Source organism: Arachis hypogaea, chromosome 9 (genome assembly GCF_003086295.3).
Source record: "Arachis hypogaea cultivar Tifrunner chromosome 9, arahy.Tifrunner.gnm2.J5K5, whole genome shotgun sequence".
Lineage (NCBI taxonomy): Eukaryota > Viridiplantae > Streptophyta > Magnoliopsida > Fabales > Fabaceae > Arachis > Arachis hypogaea.
Genome location: NC_092044.1, coordinates 112146816 through 112169338, shown reverse-complemented (window position 1 = coordinate 112169338; position 22523 = coordinate 112146816). Strand labels below are relative to the sequence as shown.

Here is a 22523-nt window from a genome sequence, read left to right as displayed (position 1 = left end):
GGACTTTGTGAATTTTGGAGATCTTGTAACATTATTCAAGGATTTGAAATACCATTTATACAAGGCAGTATACTGATATGATCCAACAAGTGCCGACATTGAGTATGGACTTAACATATTAATTGGGGATGCATGGATCAATGCAATGCGAGAGAACATTTTGAAGAACCAACAGACTTCTGAGTTCCATATATATTTTGATCACCCTGTTGATGATCCTGAGGTTGTTGATGATGCTGGCAAGAATAGTGTGGCGCAGTGGATGTGGATCCAGATGAAATTTTAGAGGAACTGAAAACATCCTCTTCATCAGATGATGGGTACGAAAGCACTAAATATTTGTTGTATAAATCTCCACCAGTTGGATTTGAGACTTATAGTACTGAAACTGACAGTAATGGCGGAATTGCTGGTGGCAAGAGAAAAAGAAGTATGAAGGGTAAAAAGAAGGTAGTGATTCCTAAGAAGCCAGTTGCAAAGAGGCAAGGATTAAAGAAAATGTCTAAGATTGAAAAGAAGAGGGTTCAACATGGTACAAGTGTGAATGCAAGAGGAGAAAATAGTGGAGGCGCTAATGTTGGGATAGGTAGTGAAGGTGGAGTCCAGGGGGTTGATGGGCCGAATGATCAAGGAGGTGGTGGTGATGGGCCTGATGTACAGCCAGATAATCCAGTGCTAGGTGGATTCTATATCAGTGAAGCCCCAACAAAAATGGAGAAAATCATATTTGAGTATGAGTCTGAGAAATTGCATACATCCAATTCATTTGAGAATGAAGGTAACAGTAGAAAATTTTATGAGTCTGATGATGATTATGCTCATGGTCAGGGTAGATTTGAGTTAGGAACGAGGTTTGTCATTGTTGAAAGATTTAAGGAGGTGGTAAATGATTCATTCATTGCTGAAGGGAGGTAGCTGAAATGGATCAAGAATGATAGGGAGAGGCTCAGAGTGGGTTGCAAGGATGAGGAGTGTCCGTTCTTGATTCATTTGTCATACAACAAAATCCTACAATATTATCAAGTTAAGACGTACCAGCTTGAACATACTTGTGCAAGAGATTTAGGGAGTAATGCAGCTGATCAGCATTGGATTAGCAAGAAAATTGAAAAGAGGGATCAGCCGGCCAAAAATTCATAATAGGCATAAAGATCCTGCTGAGTCGTTGATGCAAGGGGGGAAGTTGAAGAAGTCATTCTCTGTGTTTGCAGCAAATGTGGTGAAAAGCGCCATAATTACAAAACTTACAAGGGAGCTCCTTCGAGCCCCAATTGGAAGTCGAAGACAAAGCGGCCTAAGAAGAAGGAAGGTAGCACCTCACAAGTACTAGTTGTGCTTCGTTTGTCACAATCAGCTTCCCCACCGGAGATAAGATCACTTTATGGATAATAGTGTGTTAGATTATACACTTTAGCAATAATTCTGTCTTATCATTAAATAAGTCATGGATTAAACTGTCTTAGTACTATAAACTTTAGGAATTAGTATGTCTTAGTACCATAATCTTCAAGGACTTATCTGTCTTAGTATGCTATTCCTAAGGGACTAATATGTCTTAGTATTATTCACTACTATGTCTAGAATGCTTCAAATAACCAACCAAGCATCTCAACACCCCAGCAACAACACCCTATTGTAATGATGGAATTATTTGTCATTATAATCTGTTTGATATATGCATTGACTGAATATAGCTTGATGTGCTTTACGTTTTGTCATGTTTTGGTCTGCTCTTTCCTACAGGTTTTGAGTGCAGCTGGCCCAAGTTCTCCAAATGTTGCACCAGATCCAACCAGAGTTACAAGATCCATACTTGTAATAGTACCACCAGGGCCAACAGTTACTCAAGGTAGACCATCGGCCCCAACTTCAAGCCGTATATTTAAGCCTCCAGGAAAAGCTCCATCAAAGTTCAGACCAAAGTAGAAGATTTTCAGGCCACCAGCTCCCCTTGGTCAAGGACTAGCACCATCTAACACACAGCAGACAGTAACAGTTCAGGAAGTCTCCCACATGCCAACTCCATCTAACATATAAATTGCTGCACAGAATCAGGAGGCTCCACTCCCAACTATATCAAGTGTGTCAACATCTAAGAATTTCAAGGAATGAAAAGTCATGCCACTATGTTATTTTGGAATAAATGTTTACTGTTGTAATTTTTAATGGCAAATTCCAGATATTTTCCTTTTTTGTTAGCTATTTTTTGGTTAGCCGTTATTGGTCAAGTAAAAACTTGTTAATAGTAGCATGCCATACATATGTAGACATTACTAGCAAATCGGTTTTCTTTTTTTATTTGGTGTCAGTTCTAATCATGAATGTTTACTCCAGCCTTCATTTTAAACATATATTGCAACATACAGGCTAAATACTGATACGTTTATAAAAGGACATGTTGAATTTTTCTAACAAGAAATTATTACATTTATCATTTTCAACCAATGATCAATTCTTATAACTTAAAACAGCAACAATCAGGACAATGAAAATCACACATATACACCACCCTATTGGTTTTTTTTTATTTATAAAGCTATTATTCTCTTCTCCAAAAAATTAATCATGTTTTCCATGTCTTGCATCTAGTTATGCTCTTTAACATACCAATTTCTTTCTCTCCCAGATACCTTGTATCAGTCATCCCAAGTCTTGCAATGTGCTCATCCAATCACAAAAAGAACTTGCAATAGGGTTGTCTTACCTACACAAAATTAGTCCACATAACTCAGAAAAAAAATCTAGTTTTGGGGATAAACCCTAACACAAATAGAGTTCCACAGACTTGCTTCACATACCTTATAGAATGGACATCCTAGAAATAATCTGTTAAGATTGCTCCTCGTCTTCGACATGAATAGGATTGCATTTTCTCCACAGAAACACTTTGGTGAAACGCCATCTTTGCCATCCTTCCCATTAGGAACCGAGCCTTCAGCGAACTGGTCTTGTCTTCCTCCACCTCCATTTCTTCTCGAGCCACATGATACTCCATCGGATGCCATGGGATGAAATGCTCCATTTCTTCGTTCACCAGCTTCACCCACTTCACCCTATCTGTGCATTCGAAGGATTAGGGCTCAAGAATTTGAAAGATTGGGGTGGGGGAGAAACGGCGTCGTTTTGGAGCTTGGGGACTAATACGACCTCTTTTCAGAAGCTATAGTACACGTGTCATCCCGTAACGGCGAGGTCATGAGCGTCACGGGAGACACGTCAGCGTTTTCCGTTGGGTCTAACAGAGTGACTTTAATGGAGGGGTAAATTTGTCTACATTTTAGAGGGGTCAGTGACATGAATGTATTTTTCATTCTTCGGGGACGAAAATGCTTGTGAAAAAAAAAGTTAGGAACCTATTTGTCTTTTTCTATAAATACAACTATACGACTCGATTTGTTTACCGGCAGAACACTGATACAAAAACACAAAAATATAAAATTATATTTGACAATAAAACATAAATATATATTATATTTAGATATATTAAATTAGTATATTTATATTATTTCTGACAAAAAATAACAATATCTTTTATAGGAAAAAAATATAAAAATACTAATAAAAAATTTAATTTATTTGTTATTATTTTTATTAGCTTTTTATAATTATATTTTTTATTTTTATATATTTATTTTAAATTTTGTGTATGAAAAAATAAAAATAAATTAAATTTTTATAATTTATTTTTTTATATTTAATTTATTATAAAATAAAATATAAAAGTATTAATTTTTATGTCTTTATTTTTTATATTTTATTTTTATTGTCATGTTATGTACCTAAATCAGTAAATTATTAACTAAAAATATTTAGATTGTTTATAGATTAATTTGACTTTAAATATATTACATAATGCTTAGTTAGCTTGAGTTTTTCAATTAAATTTAGGTTTAATTATTTTGTCAAATTCTTATATTTTATAAAATTTTTAATTAGATTTTTATATATATATTTTAATTTGGATCATATATCATATTAAATTTTGTAAATAAGTTCATACCGTAATAAAAATATTAGAATTAACGGAATATTATGTTAAATTATACAAATATTTAGTTAATTGTTAGGCATATTCGTTTTGTTTAACGGAATATTCTATTAATTTCAATGTATTTGTTTCGATAGAGATTTAATTATAAAATCTGATATGGCATAAGAACTCAATCGAAAAGAAAAAAAATATAAAGACCTAATTAAAAATTTAATAAAACTATAAAGACCAACATAATAATTAAATTCAAACTTTAAATATATTAATAATTTGTTTTGATAAATCCGCCGGCATTTGATGAATTTTTTGTAGCGGATGAAATTAATCTAAACATTTTGGTATTTAAAAAATTTAATTTAATTTTAATACACTGTAGTGCAGGTAAAATAATTTTACATATATATTCAATTACGTAATGTTATATTAGATATAATTACATAATTGTATACTATACTCTCAACGTATTAAAATTAAACTATATATATAGAATAAAATTCTACATCTAAGCAAAATACTTAACCAATTCTAACCAAGTTGTTATAACTTTTTAAATCACGCGCCTCATTCTCCTTTTCCTTTTCCTTCTCCGTTTCTTTCTCCTTCTTCTCTTCCTCCTTCTTCTTTTTTTTCTTCGTTATCGTTATCACCAATAACACCAACATTTTGCTAACATCTTTATTAGTTCTGATTTTCTCTGATGCCATCATTAAATAATTTCGATTCATTTATTAGTTTATATCGGTTCATTTGTGTGTTACTTGAGATTCATTTAATACTGCTGATAAATATTGACCAAATTTTTTATTCTTTAAATAATTTTTTAACTGTTTGTTCAAATCTAAATCGAATTCGGCTTCTCTATGAATTTAGTTAGGTTCACTTGATACTACTTTTAAATATTCATTAAATTTATTATTTCTTAAAAAATTTGTTCATCTCTTACACATTATTTGGATCAACGGAATTTGAAGGAAAAGAAAATGGATAGAAAAGTAAGTTTTTTTTGTTGTTTGGATGAGAAGAGAAAATAAAGTGAAAAGAAAAAAATTTATATGGACCCACTAAAATATTTTCATCTCAAGGATGAGATGAAAATGAAGAAAAATGTTGCAAACATAAATAAAATTACACATTTATCCTTTATTATTAATAAATTATAATTTATATATAATATAGATAACGGTATTAATGTAATTTTATACTATTATGATTTTTTTTCTTTTCACTTTTCTTTCCATCTAAACAAAAGAAAATTTTATTTCTATTTTTTTTCCATCTATTTTCTCTTCATCTAAACACCATACAAATCACTCTATTTTTTTTCTATTTTCTTTCCTCTCATTTTCTTTTCTCTTATTTTCTTTCCTTCCATTTTCTTTCCAACATCCAGTTTAGACTTTAGAGCGTGCACAGTGTCAAGTCCAAAAAAAAAAAAAACGAGTGCCCAATGTACACACCTGTAAACCTGAAGCAACAGTAGAAACAGAAGCAGTAAGGAAGCAGCACAACCAGCAACCTTGTGTCTTCCCTCCTCTCTCTGTTTTGTTTAATTGTTTTTGTATGCGTTTGTTTTCTTTTAAATCAATAACTTCTAAAAAAATTCTAATTTAATACTTTTAATTATTGACCAATAGTTCAGTATTGCCAAGAAATATTACACACCAATTGAACAATTCTATTTTGGAAAATTATAGTATAGAGATCAATGATTATACATAGAACATACAGAGATTCACATATTCCTTCTGCTTGAGTTCCTAGTCGACACGTGGTTATGGAGTGGAGGCAGGTGGATGTGGGCTGACAGGGCTGGCGAATAGGGGGACTCGTCAAGCGTGATGGCTGGCTTGCAGCGACTGTAATGGCACTACCTAAAGGCCGTGCAAACCTAACGGGTCTTTGTGCTGGACCTTGTAATCCCCATAAAATGGGCCCGTTAATACGGTTTCTTGTAACTTTTGCTTCGTATAGATAGTGGACTGAAAGATGAATTTTTGTTGTGAAAATAAATGTAGCCGAAAAAAAAACTGAAGGAATGAAAAGTCGCTGAAGGGAGACGGGCCAAAAGGGTAACTGCCCGTAGAGTGTAATTGCAACACCAATGGGGTTATGATAAAGTTACTAAATCAAAAAGAAAATACAATAGAATAAAATATAATCCAATGAAGATAAAATAGAAAGATTAAAAGTGTGCCTTAATGCTGTGAGTTATGTATATTCCAATGGATAGTTTTCATATTAATTTAGTTTAAATGTTTTTATGGTTATTTTTTTGGAAAAATGAATTATTTTTGAGTTATGTGTATTAACTAAAATGAGAAGTAGATTTTGTTAGATATCTTTAAATTAAACAAGATAGGCCAAAAAATATTTATTAATGAATGATATATTTTTTTTATTGATAACTATATGACATCTAGTAATATTAATATTTTTTAACATAAAATTGAATAATGTCATAGATACTAATTAATTAATAATGTCATAGATACTAATTGAGTGCCTGGACGTTGATGATAACTATGGGGTTTGAGGATTGTTCGGTGAAGAAGATGGATGTTAGTTCTAGCGGTGTTATTGATTCGGTTTGCGTCGATTTTGAACCTATGAAAAATTGAGTCGGCATGTACAAGAATGAGCTAACGGCAACCATTTCGGTTGCTGCTTTACGGACAACCGAACCGAACAGAACTGACAGCGGATCGGCTCGGTCGGTTTTCTCAGTTATTTAAAGGCGGATAATCGTTAGGGGTGTACATGGGTCGGGTCACACCGGGGGTTACTTAACTCAGATCTGACCCAAAATATAGACCAGGCTTAATTTTTAGACCCTAACCCGATCCTAGACCCGATGAAACTTATGCACCTTTGGGCCGGGTGAAAACTGGATCTTTCGCATGTAAAAATCACGTTATCTCGAACCATTATTTCACAATTTTCGTAGTAAAATTCACTTAAGAAAATATCACAAGAAGCAACACGTCTCTAAAATTAAAGCATAACCATAATCAAGACTAATATTGTCTAAGAACACCAAATATTTAAACTAATACAAATAACACAATATTATGCAGTCTAAAGTCTTATGCATTTTAAACGTAAAACATTAACTTATAATGTTATAATGACTAATAACACAAAGTATTAAGTTTGACAATAGTTAAATTCCACATAAGAGTAGTCATCATTCATGACTAATAAAACGGAATATCAATTGTGTGTGATGAACGGGCCACCGGGCCGAGTTCGGGTGACACGAGCTATGGACCGGATCCTACCCGAAATAATGACCGGGTCTATTTTTGAGACAGTTACCCGGCCCTAGAACCGATGAAATCACACTAAATTAGCCTCTAAAGTGTTCGATACTGGGTCGGGTTTTCGGGCCGGACCGGGCCATGTACACCCATAATAACCCCTAAAGTGTTCAAAGTATTATTGTGTTAGTAGTAAGTAATTGTTTCTTTCATAGTTATCAGAACCGAACCGGTGATAGAATCGGTCAAACCACCAGGTCAATGGATTATTGGTTCAACCGGTGAGTAATCGGTTGAACCGATTGGCCCTGCACTATAGAAAAAAAGAATACAAAATACTAAAAAATTAAAAATTACATTTTAAAATTCCTAATTTCACTAATATTTTTTGAATGTGTAGCTATTCTAAAATAATATAGAGCATGAACAATAAGTTTTTTGTGAAGTTTATTCCATCGTAAATTTTTTTAATTTGTTTTTACATATAAAAGACTGTTATTTTAAAATTTTAATAATTTGTTAATTGGTTTATATATGTTATACTGTTATATATTATAAGTATTTACTTAAAAAATAATGTTAATGAATATTTTATTATTATGAAAAGAAAAAAATAACTGACTTTGTTAGCATTGGTAAATAAAAGTATACTTAATTTAAGAATGAGTGACTTTACGAGTAAGATTAAAATAAGTTAAATCGAGGTAAACTATTTGATGAAACATATCTAGATGTATTATAATTTGTATATATGTTAGTAAGGTGCATGATAGCTCAGTGGTTATGAAAGATGCTCTTTTTCCATGAAGACAGGGGGTGGAACCCCACGCCACACGTCTCGTGAAAGTTTAATTTCAAGCGGTCCGGTCAGAGCGGTCCTCAGCTAGCTTCACCGGTTAATTAAGGGCCTGACTGTTTCGTTTCGGTTGGTAACGTTGTGCGGTCTAAATATCGGGTCAGAGCGAATATACCTCTGGTTTATCGGTTTTTTGCTTGAACCAGATGGTCCAGTCTGGTTCGAATAACTATGGTTTCCTTACAGCCAGACCCTTTACTAATAACTTTGTTGGTGTGTCACAATAGTTAATAAAACCGCACTGGACAAGCCGGTTTGACCGAAAAACAGGTGAACTGAATTTAAAATTGGTTTGGTCCCCTTTTTGGGTCCTATAATGTACAAAACCGGAACTAACCGGTCAATTCCGGAGTGCTCCGGTCAAAAAACAGTCAAAGTAGGTAAGCCCGGTCTGACCAAATTGCTTGAAAGTCAAACTAACCCGAGATGTGTGAACTTGGTTTCGTCCCCATGTCTTAAGAACTACAACGTATGTGCAAACTATGATATATATATTTGTCGTTCATCAAATTATTTTCCTGTATTTAACCTATTTTAATTTGAATGATAATATCGCTCGTTGTTAAATTAGTTATGTTTTTATTTAACAATAATCATAAAGTCAGTTATTTGTTCTTTTCAGACTTGTATAACATATGTATATTAATTTTGAATAAATACTTGAAGTATATAATAGTCTGATATCGATAAACTGCATGATAAATTATTAGAATTTAAAAAAATAGGTTTTCTAATATAAAAAAGAAAATAAACATACTCATGATAGAACGAAAATTAGGCGTTCGGATCGGATGACTCTGTTCCTTAAAACCGAATCAAATCGCACCGCGAACATCCCTACCGACACATGGCAATAATTGTATGATATTGCTTTGTAAAAATAATTATAACAAAACATTTTATAAAAATGGAAATAATAATTATAAGTATAATGAAAAACATTATTTCTGTGTTGTTTTAATAAAGGTATGTTATATAATTATAAACATGATTTTAAAAAATTATTTCGATAAAAGTAATCATAACAAATTATAAGAGAGAGGAAAAAAATCATTCTTGGTTGAAAAATTGATTTCTTTTTTTACAGATACCATTTTTGGTTACTACGTTTCTTGAATTTTTTTCGTCAATAAATTTGTTGAAAGAGGATGTAGGCTTTGACCCTTGTAATTAAAGAGGTTTTATTGTGCCATAGTTTTTATTGAGTGGTTTACTTTATCATTATTATTTTTCCTTGTGGGTATTCAATAAAGTGGAGTGTTTCTTATTGGTAATAAATTTGGTTTGCTGGTGTTGCCCTTTGTTTCAACATGTGAACAGTGCGACACGTATGCGATTGATAGTCGATTTAGTGCTGAAGTCACACAATGAAATTGCACAGGAGGTAGGTGCAAAGGCGTTCGCACACTGGGAGACAAAGTCAACCAAGCAACGTAGACATCGTGGTCGGCCTTCGACCATTGATTAATACTTTCTCTATGGCGGTAGTAGGAGTCCTTATTTTTTTGCTCGGAACCCTGAATGTATCATGGAAAAATTTAGTCGCATTCTCGATTTTGTTTTTTGTTTATTTAGCCTGAAACAAAACTGCTGCAGTATTGTGGTTCTGTATATAGCCTAAAATTGTTGCCCATTCGAAACCCCCATGACTGTGGGAGGATTGTTACCCTACTACAGAGACCTAAGAATTTTGTGGGTTGGATGCAATGGGATATTGTATACCCAAGTTTGTGTGTTAATTTCATGTGACGAACACCATTGTACAAAAAAATGATCAGCGATTCAAAAAATATTTTTCATGAACATTGCACAATAGAAGGCAAGATATTTTGAAATTTTTTCCTAATCCTAAAAGCAGCATATCTAAGCAGCATCAAGCCATACAAGTTGTCGGTGTAGCATATTTTGGCCTCACTAACCGCCTTCCAAGAAACCTTAGGTGTGCCACAATTGCGAGACGTTAAAACCCTAATGAAATCACATAATTAACTCCAGTTGCACATTTTCCTTACGGTATAGATGAATTATTTCTTCTTTCTTATTTGAGCATGACCAAGTTTCATTTTGACGTCTCCTTTTAATTTCCCCATGCCAACCAAACAAAACCACCTAGGTCTCCTGGTCGGATGACACCTAAACAATTCAAACTTTTTTCAGTCAAAGTAATAACACGTGTTTTGTCTCTGACACCTGTGTACATCTCACAAATCCAATACACACCTGTTGCAATTCTTTAGTTTGCAATATAAGTACCCCAACTCACGAAGGAAAAATAAAGTTGAACACAGTATACATAGCACAATACACACAGGAGACATGAGCACCACTCAGATGCACGTAAATTGTGTTTTTCATGTACAATAATATGGAATGCAATAGAGTACAACATTTTCCTTCAGATTGGCGGCTCCAAGTGGACCGCGAGACTCAAACAGGTCTATTCACTGATAGCAATCGCCCGCCTCATTCCTTCGGGACACTTCCATGCTTTCCTTTGCTGGCCATTCGACCGATAACATTCTGCGAAACGACAAGAAAAGAACTCTTTCGTTAACTTAGAACCAGAAAACAGGAATATGGAAGCTCATAATAATGTGTATCGAAACCCGGTTATCCGAACCGTACCTGTGTGAGCCACCTCTCAAACAAATCCTCATTTTTCCAAGCATTCGGGTTCCCTAAGCTGGGGCTGGCAGCATGTGCAGACGGCTGCGGAGTATGCCCCGAGCAGCCTTGTGTAGTGTAAAATTGCTCGATATGTTTCCTGCCGAGGAAAAAGTTAGTGCCACCACCCTCTACACCGACGGGGTTTAGCCAAAATGGACTGTTACCCCCATGAGTGATAGACGGAGTCATCCCAGCTCCATGCGCCGGGAGAGTGTCACCAGGGTCGCCACTCTGCAATTGCATTCCCTGCTAATCAAGCACAAGATATTCACATGTGATCAACTCACATACTGACATAATCATGAAAAAGTTCCCTGCATCAACAATTTATACTGCCTACTACCTACTATAAAGAGCACACTTAAGCTACCCTACTCGGAAGTTACTTATGCATACAGATACAGACAAGGTTGATAAAACAATGACAATACTATTATCCACTAAGCTGCAACAATGTAGAAACTTCAAACCAACAGGACTAAAACATTGTAGTGCAAAGAGAAGCTTGTGTATGACTTGCAAAGGGGCCCCTAAGGTCAACGGTAGCTAACACGGGACTCAAGGAACAAAATGCAGCAACACTATTGTGTGAACTCTACACCAACAACATTGAATTCTTTTCTACCAAAATCTTATAACATTTCTAGGTAGTTGAAAAGCCACGCTTTTTATATCCGACATTTATACTCGCCCGACTGACATAGCCATACCATCTCAGATATGACCTTTACGTGTGCAACGAATCATTTGTTGTTGGGTGTCACATTCCGGCAACTAACCAAACTATGATAGCCACTTGTTTCGAATATAAATGAAACCACTCACTTACCTGGTTTGGGTGACAATGATGGGCTGTGGTGTCGCGGAAGGGGCAGCTGGATCATGCGAACCATGATCCATGTAACTTGGACCACCTGTAGCAGAAGTCCCAGCATCACACTCTCCCCGGTCCCACGTGCAAGTCCTTTTCGTGTGACCAGCAACCCCACATTTGGTACAACGGCGTCTCTTTGGCGCGCCCTCACCCTGACTCACCGGTTCTGACTCCTTTCCCTTCCTCGGTGCCCCCTTTGTCTTAGATACAACAGGGTCCTTGATCTAGGATAACTGCGATAGACCAAGTTTTCTCCCAACCTTGTCAACGTGTCTCCGCTGAAGGGTTTCGATTAGATTGGCGATCCCATATCTAGCCACAACAAACTCTGCAGCATCTTCGGCCCCAAGTTGTGCAACTAAACTCATTGCCCCAAAAAAGGCACCATATCGCAACAAGCGGCCTTCAGGGCCGTCTTTATTATCAACCTGGGTGGATCTACAATCCTTCGCATCCTTTCACCATCTTCTCAGAATAAGATCAGGTGGTATTTCTTCCAAACCCTCGTACTTCATCGCACAGAAGATATGGCTACATGGAATCCCTTCACTGTTCCACATGGAACACTCACACTTTATTTTTTCCTCGTTCGGGTCAAACAATACCTTGTGTTTTCTGTTGGGTTTCCCCATCCACGAGAATGTGTACACAGTTGTCGTGCTGATGCTGTCCTTCCCCCGAAACAATAGCGTGGCCACAGCCTTGATTTGTTTCTTCACTTCTCTAAACACTGCTCTTGTATACACCTTCGATGCAAACCGCTCGATCGAATCAAGCCCAGTGGTCAGCACCGGACTGTAGTACGTGGAGTAGAATTGGGCTGTTACTTCATTATTCCGGTAGTCCTTTACAACCCGATCCAAACTATGCACAAGTTCCAAAATGCTACGGTTGATTTAAGGAAGCCCTTAATGAAAGCATTTATCCCTTCACATCTTGAGGTCGTTCTATATCCCGCACAAAAAGTTCCCCTAAGGTACGCCATCGCCCAACTTTGTCTACTTTCATACGTGGACTTAACCCAAGTGTTATCATGTAGGCCAAGAGACTCGACCGATGCCATCCAATACTCCTCAAACTCGCAGATTTCAAAGTTTGCATAAATCGCTTTCCGAAACACCTTGCGAAATTCTGCTTCTTTCACCCATTGCACGCAATTCTTCTCCAGGTGCCAACCGCAAAGTCTATGTGTCACCATTGGCATCACCTCCGCAATTGCAATGCGCATCACCTTGTCCCCGTCGGTCACCACTACACAAGGCATCTTTTGCCCCATTACATCGAGCAGGTTCATTAACACCCACCTATAAGTGCGGACCTCTTCATCCTCTAGCAACGCGAAACCAAATATCGAAGTCTGTTTGTGGTGATTTGTCCCGGAGAAAATCACCAATGGTTTCCTGTACTTGTTAGATCGGTACGTCGATTCAAAAGCCAACATGTTACCAAATAGCCGATAATCCATCATCATCTCACCGTCAGCCCATATTAGGCTACCCAGACGATTGTCCGATGTCCGTGTGTATCGGGCCACCGTCCTCATGTCAGCATTTGCCTTTCCCTCCAAGTAACTGACAGTCACCGCAACGTCGCTGTCGCATATTCGCGCAACCCTTTGCCCATGGACATAATTATACAGATCCCGTTTTGTAAATCGGAGCATGCCATACCCACCAGACTGTCCCGCCATGTAAGCCATTATCTTCGACGTGGGGATCCCAAACTGCTTGAAACTATCCACCTGTGCCTTGTCACCGTCACTCATCTTTCGATGACTAGGAAGGAGACGTGCGAACACTGCTGGAGCAAACTCGTGGTTGTGTTTGTCCATGATGGTCCTGACCCTCCATACACTATGCTACATATCATAGTAAATCTTCAACTTGGCCTTACAGTCCGTGCGACTTTCCAACCTCTCCTCCCTTACTCGCTCAGGACGGTCGTAGTGCTTAGCATGTTTTGTACCTTGTCGGTGGCAGAAAAAATCTCGCCTAATCAACACCCCATCCACACGAGCCACATCTCCCTTCCGTACTCAAATCCCCTTATTTTAGCAAATTCCTTATAGGCAGCATAGGCATCGTCCTCCGCTGCAAACTCTTTTCCCAAGAAGTCATTCGCCCTGACCGGCCGGCGGAGACCACCCTCTGACGCATCATCTGCATCACCCATCCCATTACGATCATCGGCCCCGCCTTCACTGTTTTCCCTGCCTTCGCGGGCCTCATTGCACTCGAGGTTCTCGTCGTCATCATTGTTATCATCACTCGCACTATAACGTCGGCGACCATCATCGAAGACACTCCCAAATGAGTCTTCACCCTCACTATCAAAGAAACCGCTGAAATCCATTGGCAACAACTGGGCAACCTTCTACCCTAATCACACGCAAACCAGACAAACGATGTAGTCAGATCATCAACCACAGCTATCAAAAAGGGACTATATCTTACTCCACAAATAAGGCAAAACCTCTGCATTGTAACTGTCTATACATAGCTTACCTACTTCAGCCCATTAGAGGTAAGTTAAAAAAAAATTTAATTTCCTATCCTCCCTAGCACCATAACTTCAACAAGGTTACCGTCAGATTTCTTCCCAAAAGGATAAAAGAAACCCTTTCAAAATTTTATCGCTAGCATTTAAAAAACCCAACAAAATAAAAAAAAGTCTCAAAAGGGAGAAAACATACCAAGATCAACTTAGAATTCATTTACACCTTTCTTTTCATCATATACTCGTTGCTAAACACGCCACGAAACGAAACATTGAAAATGCCATGTCTATGTCTCTAATGTCTATGAAGATGCCCTTCCCTAGTAGAGTGCTACAAGTTCTTAGTTTCACAGCAGCACCCATACTTAGCCGCAAATGAGGAAATGATATTCCATTTGGAATAAACAAACTACCTTACATCAAGGGTACATCTAAATAGCGGTTTAACATAATCAATCACCTTGCACAATATCTAATCCCTCAACCTTCCTCCTAAAACATCACAATTACCTAACGGGCGGTAATAGGCACTGACCATTCAACAGTCATGTTTCTATTATCTTTCCTAGATTGCTACTATTACCCATTGCATTAACAATTTATCACACCCATAATATATTGAACCTACTAACTTATAACTAACACATATGTCTAATGAATCTACCAATTTGTTCATTCCCGAGTTCCTAAAATGCTAACAATGATTTAATTTAACTTACTCTTTTACCAACTACCTAACATCAGCGGCATTTCGGATTTCCACCTCTAAGCCAATACCAGAATCTACAAATTCACAATACAAGTTTCAAAAGCAATACTCATACTCAACCTAACCTGAATACGTTTCGAGTCTGGCACTCAAAGATGATGATTCATCGGGCAGAGCAGATCCTACGTTCGACTTACACGCACAGCGGACGAGGGGCAGCAACACTGACTACAGGCCAACCGCACCTGATCATGACGGCGTTCGCGAGCACCACTGATCCCTGGCAATGACGCATGCTCCGGTGAATGGCGTCCTTGGAGTGGTCCTTGACCTGGACGGAGCTGCTGGAACGGACGCAGAAGCCAAGCTCGCGTTGCAGTGGGAGTCACGATACCCGCGGGGCTCTAATTTGGTGAACGCTGCTAGGGTTCTTTTGGACCACAGGAGAAGATTGACCCACAGCAACAACTACCTTGCCTATCCCACTCTTTTTTGGGTCAAACCTCAAGGTCCAACAGCGGCACTAACGAGACCCTATGCAACGCCAACCCTGTTCTCAGCTCACCTATCTAACCGGCTCAGCCAGCCCTTCCATGAGCCTCCCTAGCTTTTTGAGAGCTACCTCACAAAAGCAACACGTGTCCACAGCAGATTTAGAATAGACAAAAATCTGTAAATCTGTATCAAAATGTATCTTTACTGTAGATGGACCCTTCTATTTTGTCTAAGCTATCAACTAATTTTGATCTTAGACAATTATTATCCGGATAAATTAATAACATTAATATTACATAATTCTTTGAAATTGAAAGCAATTATAGTCAATTTTTGGACTTTAAGTCTTCAAACAAAATTTTTTTTCCAATGATAATAATTGATTGAAGCGTTGGTTCAATAGTGTAAATAAAAAATCATATGAAAGTTTATCTAGATACATAAATGAATTGAAATGTGCTTTTTTTGTTATTTGAATGTTTATCATTTTTTATTCAAATTTGAACCGAATTTGATTCATTTATGAATTGAATTAGGTTCACTTGATACTACTTTTAAATATTCATCAAATTTGTTATTCCTTAAAAAATTTAGTTTATCTCTTAGTTTAATTGAGTTTATTTGCATGCAGAAATAAATTGGAATGTGTTTTTCTTACTGATTGAATATTTATCACTTTTGTTTCAAATCTGAACCGGATTCAATTCATTTGTGAATTGAGTTATATTCACTTGATACTACTGTTAAGTATTCTCCGAATCTAAATCAAATTCGGTTCATTTTTGGATTCAAATGAACCTCAGTTAAAAAGAGGAAAAGAAAAAATGTAACAACAACAAAACAATGACGATTGAGAGAAAACGCGTGAAGAAGAAAATAAAAAAAACATAATTAAAACACGCATGTGTACACGCGAGTGTAATAAAAGTGATTTTTATTGAGTTTGAACCTAATTAATTGAACTTGGATACAAAAATATTTAAATGTGTAGTTGAAATGAAATATATATACCCTAAACCCAATTTCTTGTTTAAAATTTTCTTTAAATACGATATATATATATATATATTTATTTATTTGGTGACTAAAAATAACAAAAAAAAAAAGTATTGGGATCACTAGCAAAAGCTTCTTATTTTTTTTAAGGGAATTTAACTCCATATCTTTATATGGAATATAAGTGTAATTAATCTCGATCAATTTGAGTTGATATTCTAATTAAGGTCTATAAGTAAATGAAGGAGACCACTTCAATAAAGATACTAAAAATATCTTTTTTAAAGATGTTTATATGTATCATAATATTATTGAACATTTTTATTAAATGGGTTAATAATTTATTTTTTAATAAATTAGAACAAACTCGGTTTATTATAGCAATAATAATAAACTTAATTATCTGCACTATAATTATTAGACCCGATTTGATCCGACTGATTTACACAATTTAAATCGAATTATGTTTAAATTTTTTGATAAAAAGACAAATATATTATTGATGTTTGTTTAAAAAAAAAATTGATCCAGTGGGTTATGTAAATTTGTCGGTTCGACCGGATCTAATAACAATTGAATTTATTATTATTGTTATAAAAGATTTGATTTTATTCTAATTTATTAAAAAATTTAAAAATAATCGATTTATTAATATGTTCAATAATAATACGACACATAAGTATTTTTAGAAAAAAAAAACATTTTACGCGTCTTAACTGGATCATCCTCCTTAAATGAATGCATCTCCTTTTCCATTCATATATAACATAACGGGTATTGTTAGGGAGCCAATGACCTAAGCGTACGATGTGTACAATAGACTAAATCTTTGGTTCACGAATAAAATGAATATCACCCATACTATCCAGAATAACCATCCGGATACCAGGATAATAAACATCTCATGTCATAAAATCACTTATCTCAAAAACTTAAAGCTGATTTTGGAGTTCACCAAAGATCGAACCCTTGACTTTTCGGATCTAGAACTCTAATGCCATATTATGAACCCACTCATACCAAAAGCATAATTTGATAGGATAATATAACACTAATGGTCATATCTCTAATACTTCATAAATCTCTATTGTACATATTGTAAGCTTAAACTATTGACTCCCTGTACTTTCTCATAACATTATACAATATATAAAGAGATGACAAAAAAAAAAAAGGAGTCAGAGTGCAATATATAAAAAGGGAATTGTCATATATAAAGAGATAACCAAAAAGAAAGGAGTCAGTGCAATATATAAAGAGGGGATTGTCATATATAAAGAGATGACCAAAAAGAAAGAAGTCAGTGCAATATATAAATCTAATAGCATTAAACCTGTTTTAGTGGAATTGATTCGCCAAATAAAATCGGAGATATATAGATTACTGTAATTACGAAGTAATGCGTGTGAGACTAATCAAATTTCTTCATCAACAAAACCTCCCTACTCATGGGTTTCAATCAAGAGACAAAAACTTCAGGGTCATGAGTTGGAAAATCTACCTCCTAAGGACCTCTCGTGCAATTTTTTCCCTCCGGTGGGTCTTTAGGCCTTCTGCACCACGGAAATTATTTTGTTTACATCTATGCCTGCTCGTTGTGTCTTGCTTAAATAATATACAATCTTAATAAGTACATGATATATGCCAATTAAGATTATGGTGAGTGGATGGAAATTAATAAGTATATATATTAGTTAGAGATCATAAAATGATTTTATTGGAAAATCTTGAAATTCCTTACAAGCCACGGCCTTTAGAGTGCCACAGATGTTCAATCTTAACCACAAAACCTAACAGCCACAACCACAACTATTTTGTTTTGTATACATAAAATCAGGGTTTTACTCGGTCAATTATTTTTGAAAATGCTATCTAGAATAATACAGGACGGGATATTATGTTATATCAGTATTTTTATATAATTAAGAGAGCTTGTATTTTGCTATTAATGAGTTTAATTTATCAAATACTTAAATGGAACGAACATGTTCAATTAATCCGAACCACATGCATGAAATGATACATGACAAAATAAGCGAGCTTTAATTTTTTTTTTTAATTAAGCACTCAATTATTTTTTTATACAGTATATATATTGGTTTTCCACGGTATTCCCCAACCCGACAAGTCAAGGATCAATTCGCCACGATACTGAGCTCTATTTAAGGGTTTTTCGCTGGTCAATGAATTGCTGCATGCACAAGACGGAATTCGAAATCCCGACACTTGCTTAAACAGACTAGTGTTATACAGTATATATATACCAACGCCTTTTTACTATATACTTCCCTTTCTCTTAAAAAAAAAAACACTTATTTCAAGAGAGAAGGAATAATATATGTGATATTGGTTATAATTATTTGCAGTTGAGTTGAGAAAAATAAGAGATGAATTGTTTTTTTTTTTTTATGTGAGTATATCTGATACAGAAAACACATGCATGAGGAGTTGCCAAGTCTACTGGTACACGTGTAAGGATGAAATCCCCAAAACTAACCGAAACAAAACCTGAATCTACTCCTGAAGCAGCAATCACAAATCACATGAAACGAGACAATAACCAAATTCCTTTCAATATTCTACAGCCATCAGAGTGAGTAGAAGAATCTGAAACATACAGAAAGCGAAATAAAACTGGACGCCATTAATGAAGCCAAACTCGAACCTCAAATAAGACACACTAACCCACTCTCAACCACCAGTTCCTCATCCTTGCATGGCTTCAACTCCATCCAAGTTTTCAACCCGGTTATCATTCATCTCCTCTTTATAACCCCCTTGACCTCACCCATCAAAACTTCACAAACCACAAGCCACACAGAGAGAGAGACACGTAAACTATGGATGTCTGGTTGTGGATATCTGATCTTCCCAACTCGGCCGAGTGGGATGAGTCTGACTCAGTCCCCACGTTCGAACTTGCAAGTTTAGGACTGGGTACTGAGGAAGACCCAACCCGGTCCATTGAGCTGAAAGCCGAGCGAACTTCTGGATCAGACTCTGAAGCTGCGGTAACATTTACCGTGTGCTTGCAAGGGTTCCACCCATTCAATGCAGAGAAGCCGCTTTGGGTCTCCGAAAAGTGCCAGCTGTCAGCAGAAAACCCTTTCCTCCCTCTGCTCCTACAGCTCCTCCAAGAAATCATATCCAACTCGCCCACGGCGCATGATAGCACGTGTCCTAGGTCACAGCTCCAGAAGCTGAAGCCGGAGCCCATATCATGGATCATGGACTCGCACACACTGGAGTCCCTCTCCATGTTCTTCAACCTCGTCCTCACCATGCGCCTCTTCTGGCTCTGCGCCTTCGACGCCCCCAGCGAAGCCGGCTCCCTCTACTTTCAGTCCCTACTCGCTCCCACGCTCGAAACGGCGTCGTCGAAGCTCGCTTCCGTTCTCAGAACCTTCTTCATCACCGTCGGCGTTGACACGGAGCTCTGCTTCATGCGAACCCTCGGGTTCATAATAGCAAAGTGGTGCATTATAAGAGAGATGGGCGTAGGATTACAAACACTGCTGATTCCTCCGCCGCAGGTGAGAAACCCGAGATTCTCTTACTCGGCGGAGAGTAACGGCCTTTGGATTCTGAAGGGTTACGCGCCAGTGATGACAATGAAATTGGCGCGAAGCAACGGTCAAAAGAGTCAGTTCCCAGGGATCGATGCAAAGGAGTCAATACTACGCTACACTATGGCGCACCAGCAGCTAGAGGCACACGTGCAGATCGAATACACCGTTGGATTCCGCGATGGTTTCATCCAGGTTCGTGCACGTGTCGACAACATACGCCTCCACGTGGCGAGGCTAGGGTTCGGGCAAAACGACGACGTTGCTGAGTTCCTCGAGGAGAAGCACTTCCCTTCCCGCGTTAGGGTTTGGGTGGGCCCGGAGATTGGAGCTACGTACGTGTCCGGACTTAGCCTGGGCCGGTCCACGGAGAACCGAGAGAGGGAAGTGGAAGTTCAGAAGATCGTGAAGGGTGAATTCGAGAAATCACAGGTTTCGAATGTGAGAGCTTCGACGAGGTCAGCGAGGAGAACTCGCACGAAGAGTTGGAGAATGGATCAGGACTCGGAAGGGAACGCGGCCATATTCGACTCCGTTTTGTACGATAACGCGACGGGGCACGAGGTGGCATCGTGGAAGCCCACGGGCCCAACGGGTGATGACCCGTTCCATGGGCTGAGAGGGCGATATGTGGGGTCAAACAGGGCGTTCAATAAAAGCGGGTCGGTGGTGATTGCTGGGGATGAGTATGGAGAGGAAGTAGGGTGGAGACTTAGCAAGGATATGGAAGGGAGTGTGTTGAAGTGGCGAATTGGTGGTGAATTTTGGGTTAGTTATTTGCCCAACCGAGCCAAGGGTTCTCATTTTGAAACTCGCTATATTGAATGGTGCGATGAAGTTGATTTGCCTCTCATTAATGCCAAATCACCCTCCTAAAAAGTGCGTCCATGCACCATGCATGAAACGAACTTTGCACTTGTAAATAACTATATTCACCTAAATTGAGTTTAGATATGTTTTATACTTTCTCTTTAGTCTCCCCCCTGTAATGTATGTGGTGTATAATTAACGGTTGTTTAGGGTTTAGACTCTATGACCACTTAAACGAAGCGTTCTTTCTATCTTGCATTGTCAAATCTGCTTTACTCTTTAATCTGGTCCCATTTTGTTCTAATTGTATCTCATGAATTGCAGACCTTGTTGAACTATGTGTAAGCCCTACATTGTATGATTCAAATTTCTAAATAAAAATAAATGACAATTCATGGGGGCAGAGGGCTACGTTCTGGGTTATGAACCGTAGCTAAGACAAAATGGATCAAAACAATGAATTAAAGAACCTTCTCAAAATTTAGTTCTGGCAATGGCGATACCTATTGCAAGGAGGGACATAAAAGAGAGACAGAGAGGACCATAGGAGTTCTAATCATTCAAAAGAAAGTGGATTTGTGAAACTAGGGCGTGCCTTTCTTAAAAATTGCCATTGGACACAGTCGATTACCTCTTATAATAGCTGCCTACAATAATGCAAATCAAACACAGCTTTGACTGCATCTTAAAAAAAAAATAACTAATATATATTTTAAGAGCAAAGTTAAGGTTATTATTAATAAAAAATTATTTTTTATTTTAATAAATAATTTACAATTGTATAATTGCAAAGAGTCTTTGGAGAATTAACATTGGAATTAGTACCTTTTATCTTTTTTTTTTTTTGAAATGATTAAGTTCTATTCTGAATCAGAAATAATTTAAAAGAAGTTACTTGCTGTTTTAAAAGAGTATCTTGACTCTTCTTTTTGCACAAACTTGTTATAATTTATGGATTGAGAGGAATGGTCGAATTTTTGAGATTGTCATGAGGGTGGTACCCACTGGACCGATGCCATACCCATCGGAAATGGCCGTCTTGGGGACATGATTTGAGTTGGTAAACAAACACCCTAAACCATCTTTCAGTTTGAATGTTTTGATGAGGTTATTAGAGTTAGAATGTATGCTTATAAAAGTGAAGCTATCTGAATATACCAAATTACATATTCAGAAATCAGAACTGCTACTAACCACGACACATCTACTTAATTTTTCTTCTTGTTTCGTTCTTATTATCCATATCACACATAAATACTTTGTATAGGGTCAAGTCTTTTCAAACAGATGAACATCCTTCACTTGTGGAGCTTTTGTTTCAATATGCTCCATATCTACTTATTTCAAGTTTTTCTAATATATATATATATATATATATATATATATATATATATATATATATATATATAAGTAATTTAACTGTCCTTTTTTCTTTAGTATATGTGGTACATGTATCTATATAAGGTTTAGGTATGTTTTATACTTTGTCCACTATATTATTGATCACTATATATCAGTAGCGGTGGAAGTGAGATAGGTTAGTCAAAGGAGATGTAGCTCGACTCGTTTTAGGTGTAGCTTAGTTTAATTTATTTTATTAAAAGGGTTAGATTTTAATTTTTTGTAATCTATTAGTTAAATTGATTAGATCATATGCTTAAAAAAAACTTATAAAATTTTTTGAATTGACTCATCAAAATATTTTTTATAAAAATAAATTATTTTTAATTTAAAATTTTAATTATTTACTCATAAAAAATCCAAAACAAAACCAAAAAATCATATTTAAATTAGTTAAGATTGTAA

General features: G+C 36.6%; 1 protein-coding gene across 1 annotated transcript; it reads left to right on the top strand.

Annotated features, from left to right (window-relative positions):
• Positions 1-18630: 18630 nt before the first annotated feature.
• Positions 18631-20968, top strand: LOC112711947 (uncharacterized). The gene has a single exon (XM_025764702.2). The coding sequence runs from the start codon at positions 19182-19184 to the stop codon at positions 20781-20783; it is 1602 nt and encodes a 533-aa protein (XP_025620487.1). The 5' UTR covers positions 18631-19181; the 3' UTR covers positions 20784-20968.
• The last annotated feature ends 1555 nt before the right edge of the window (positions 20969-22523 follow it).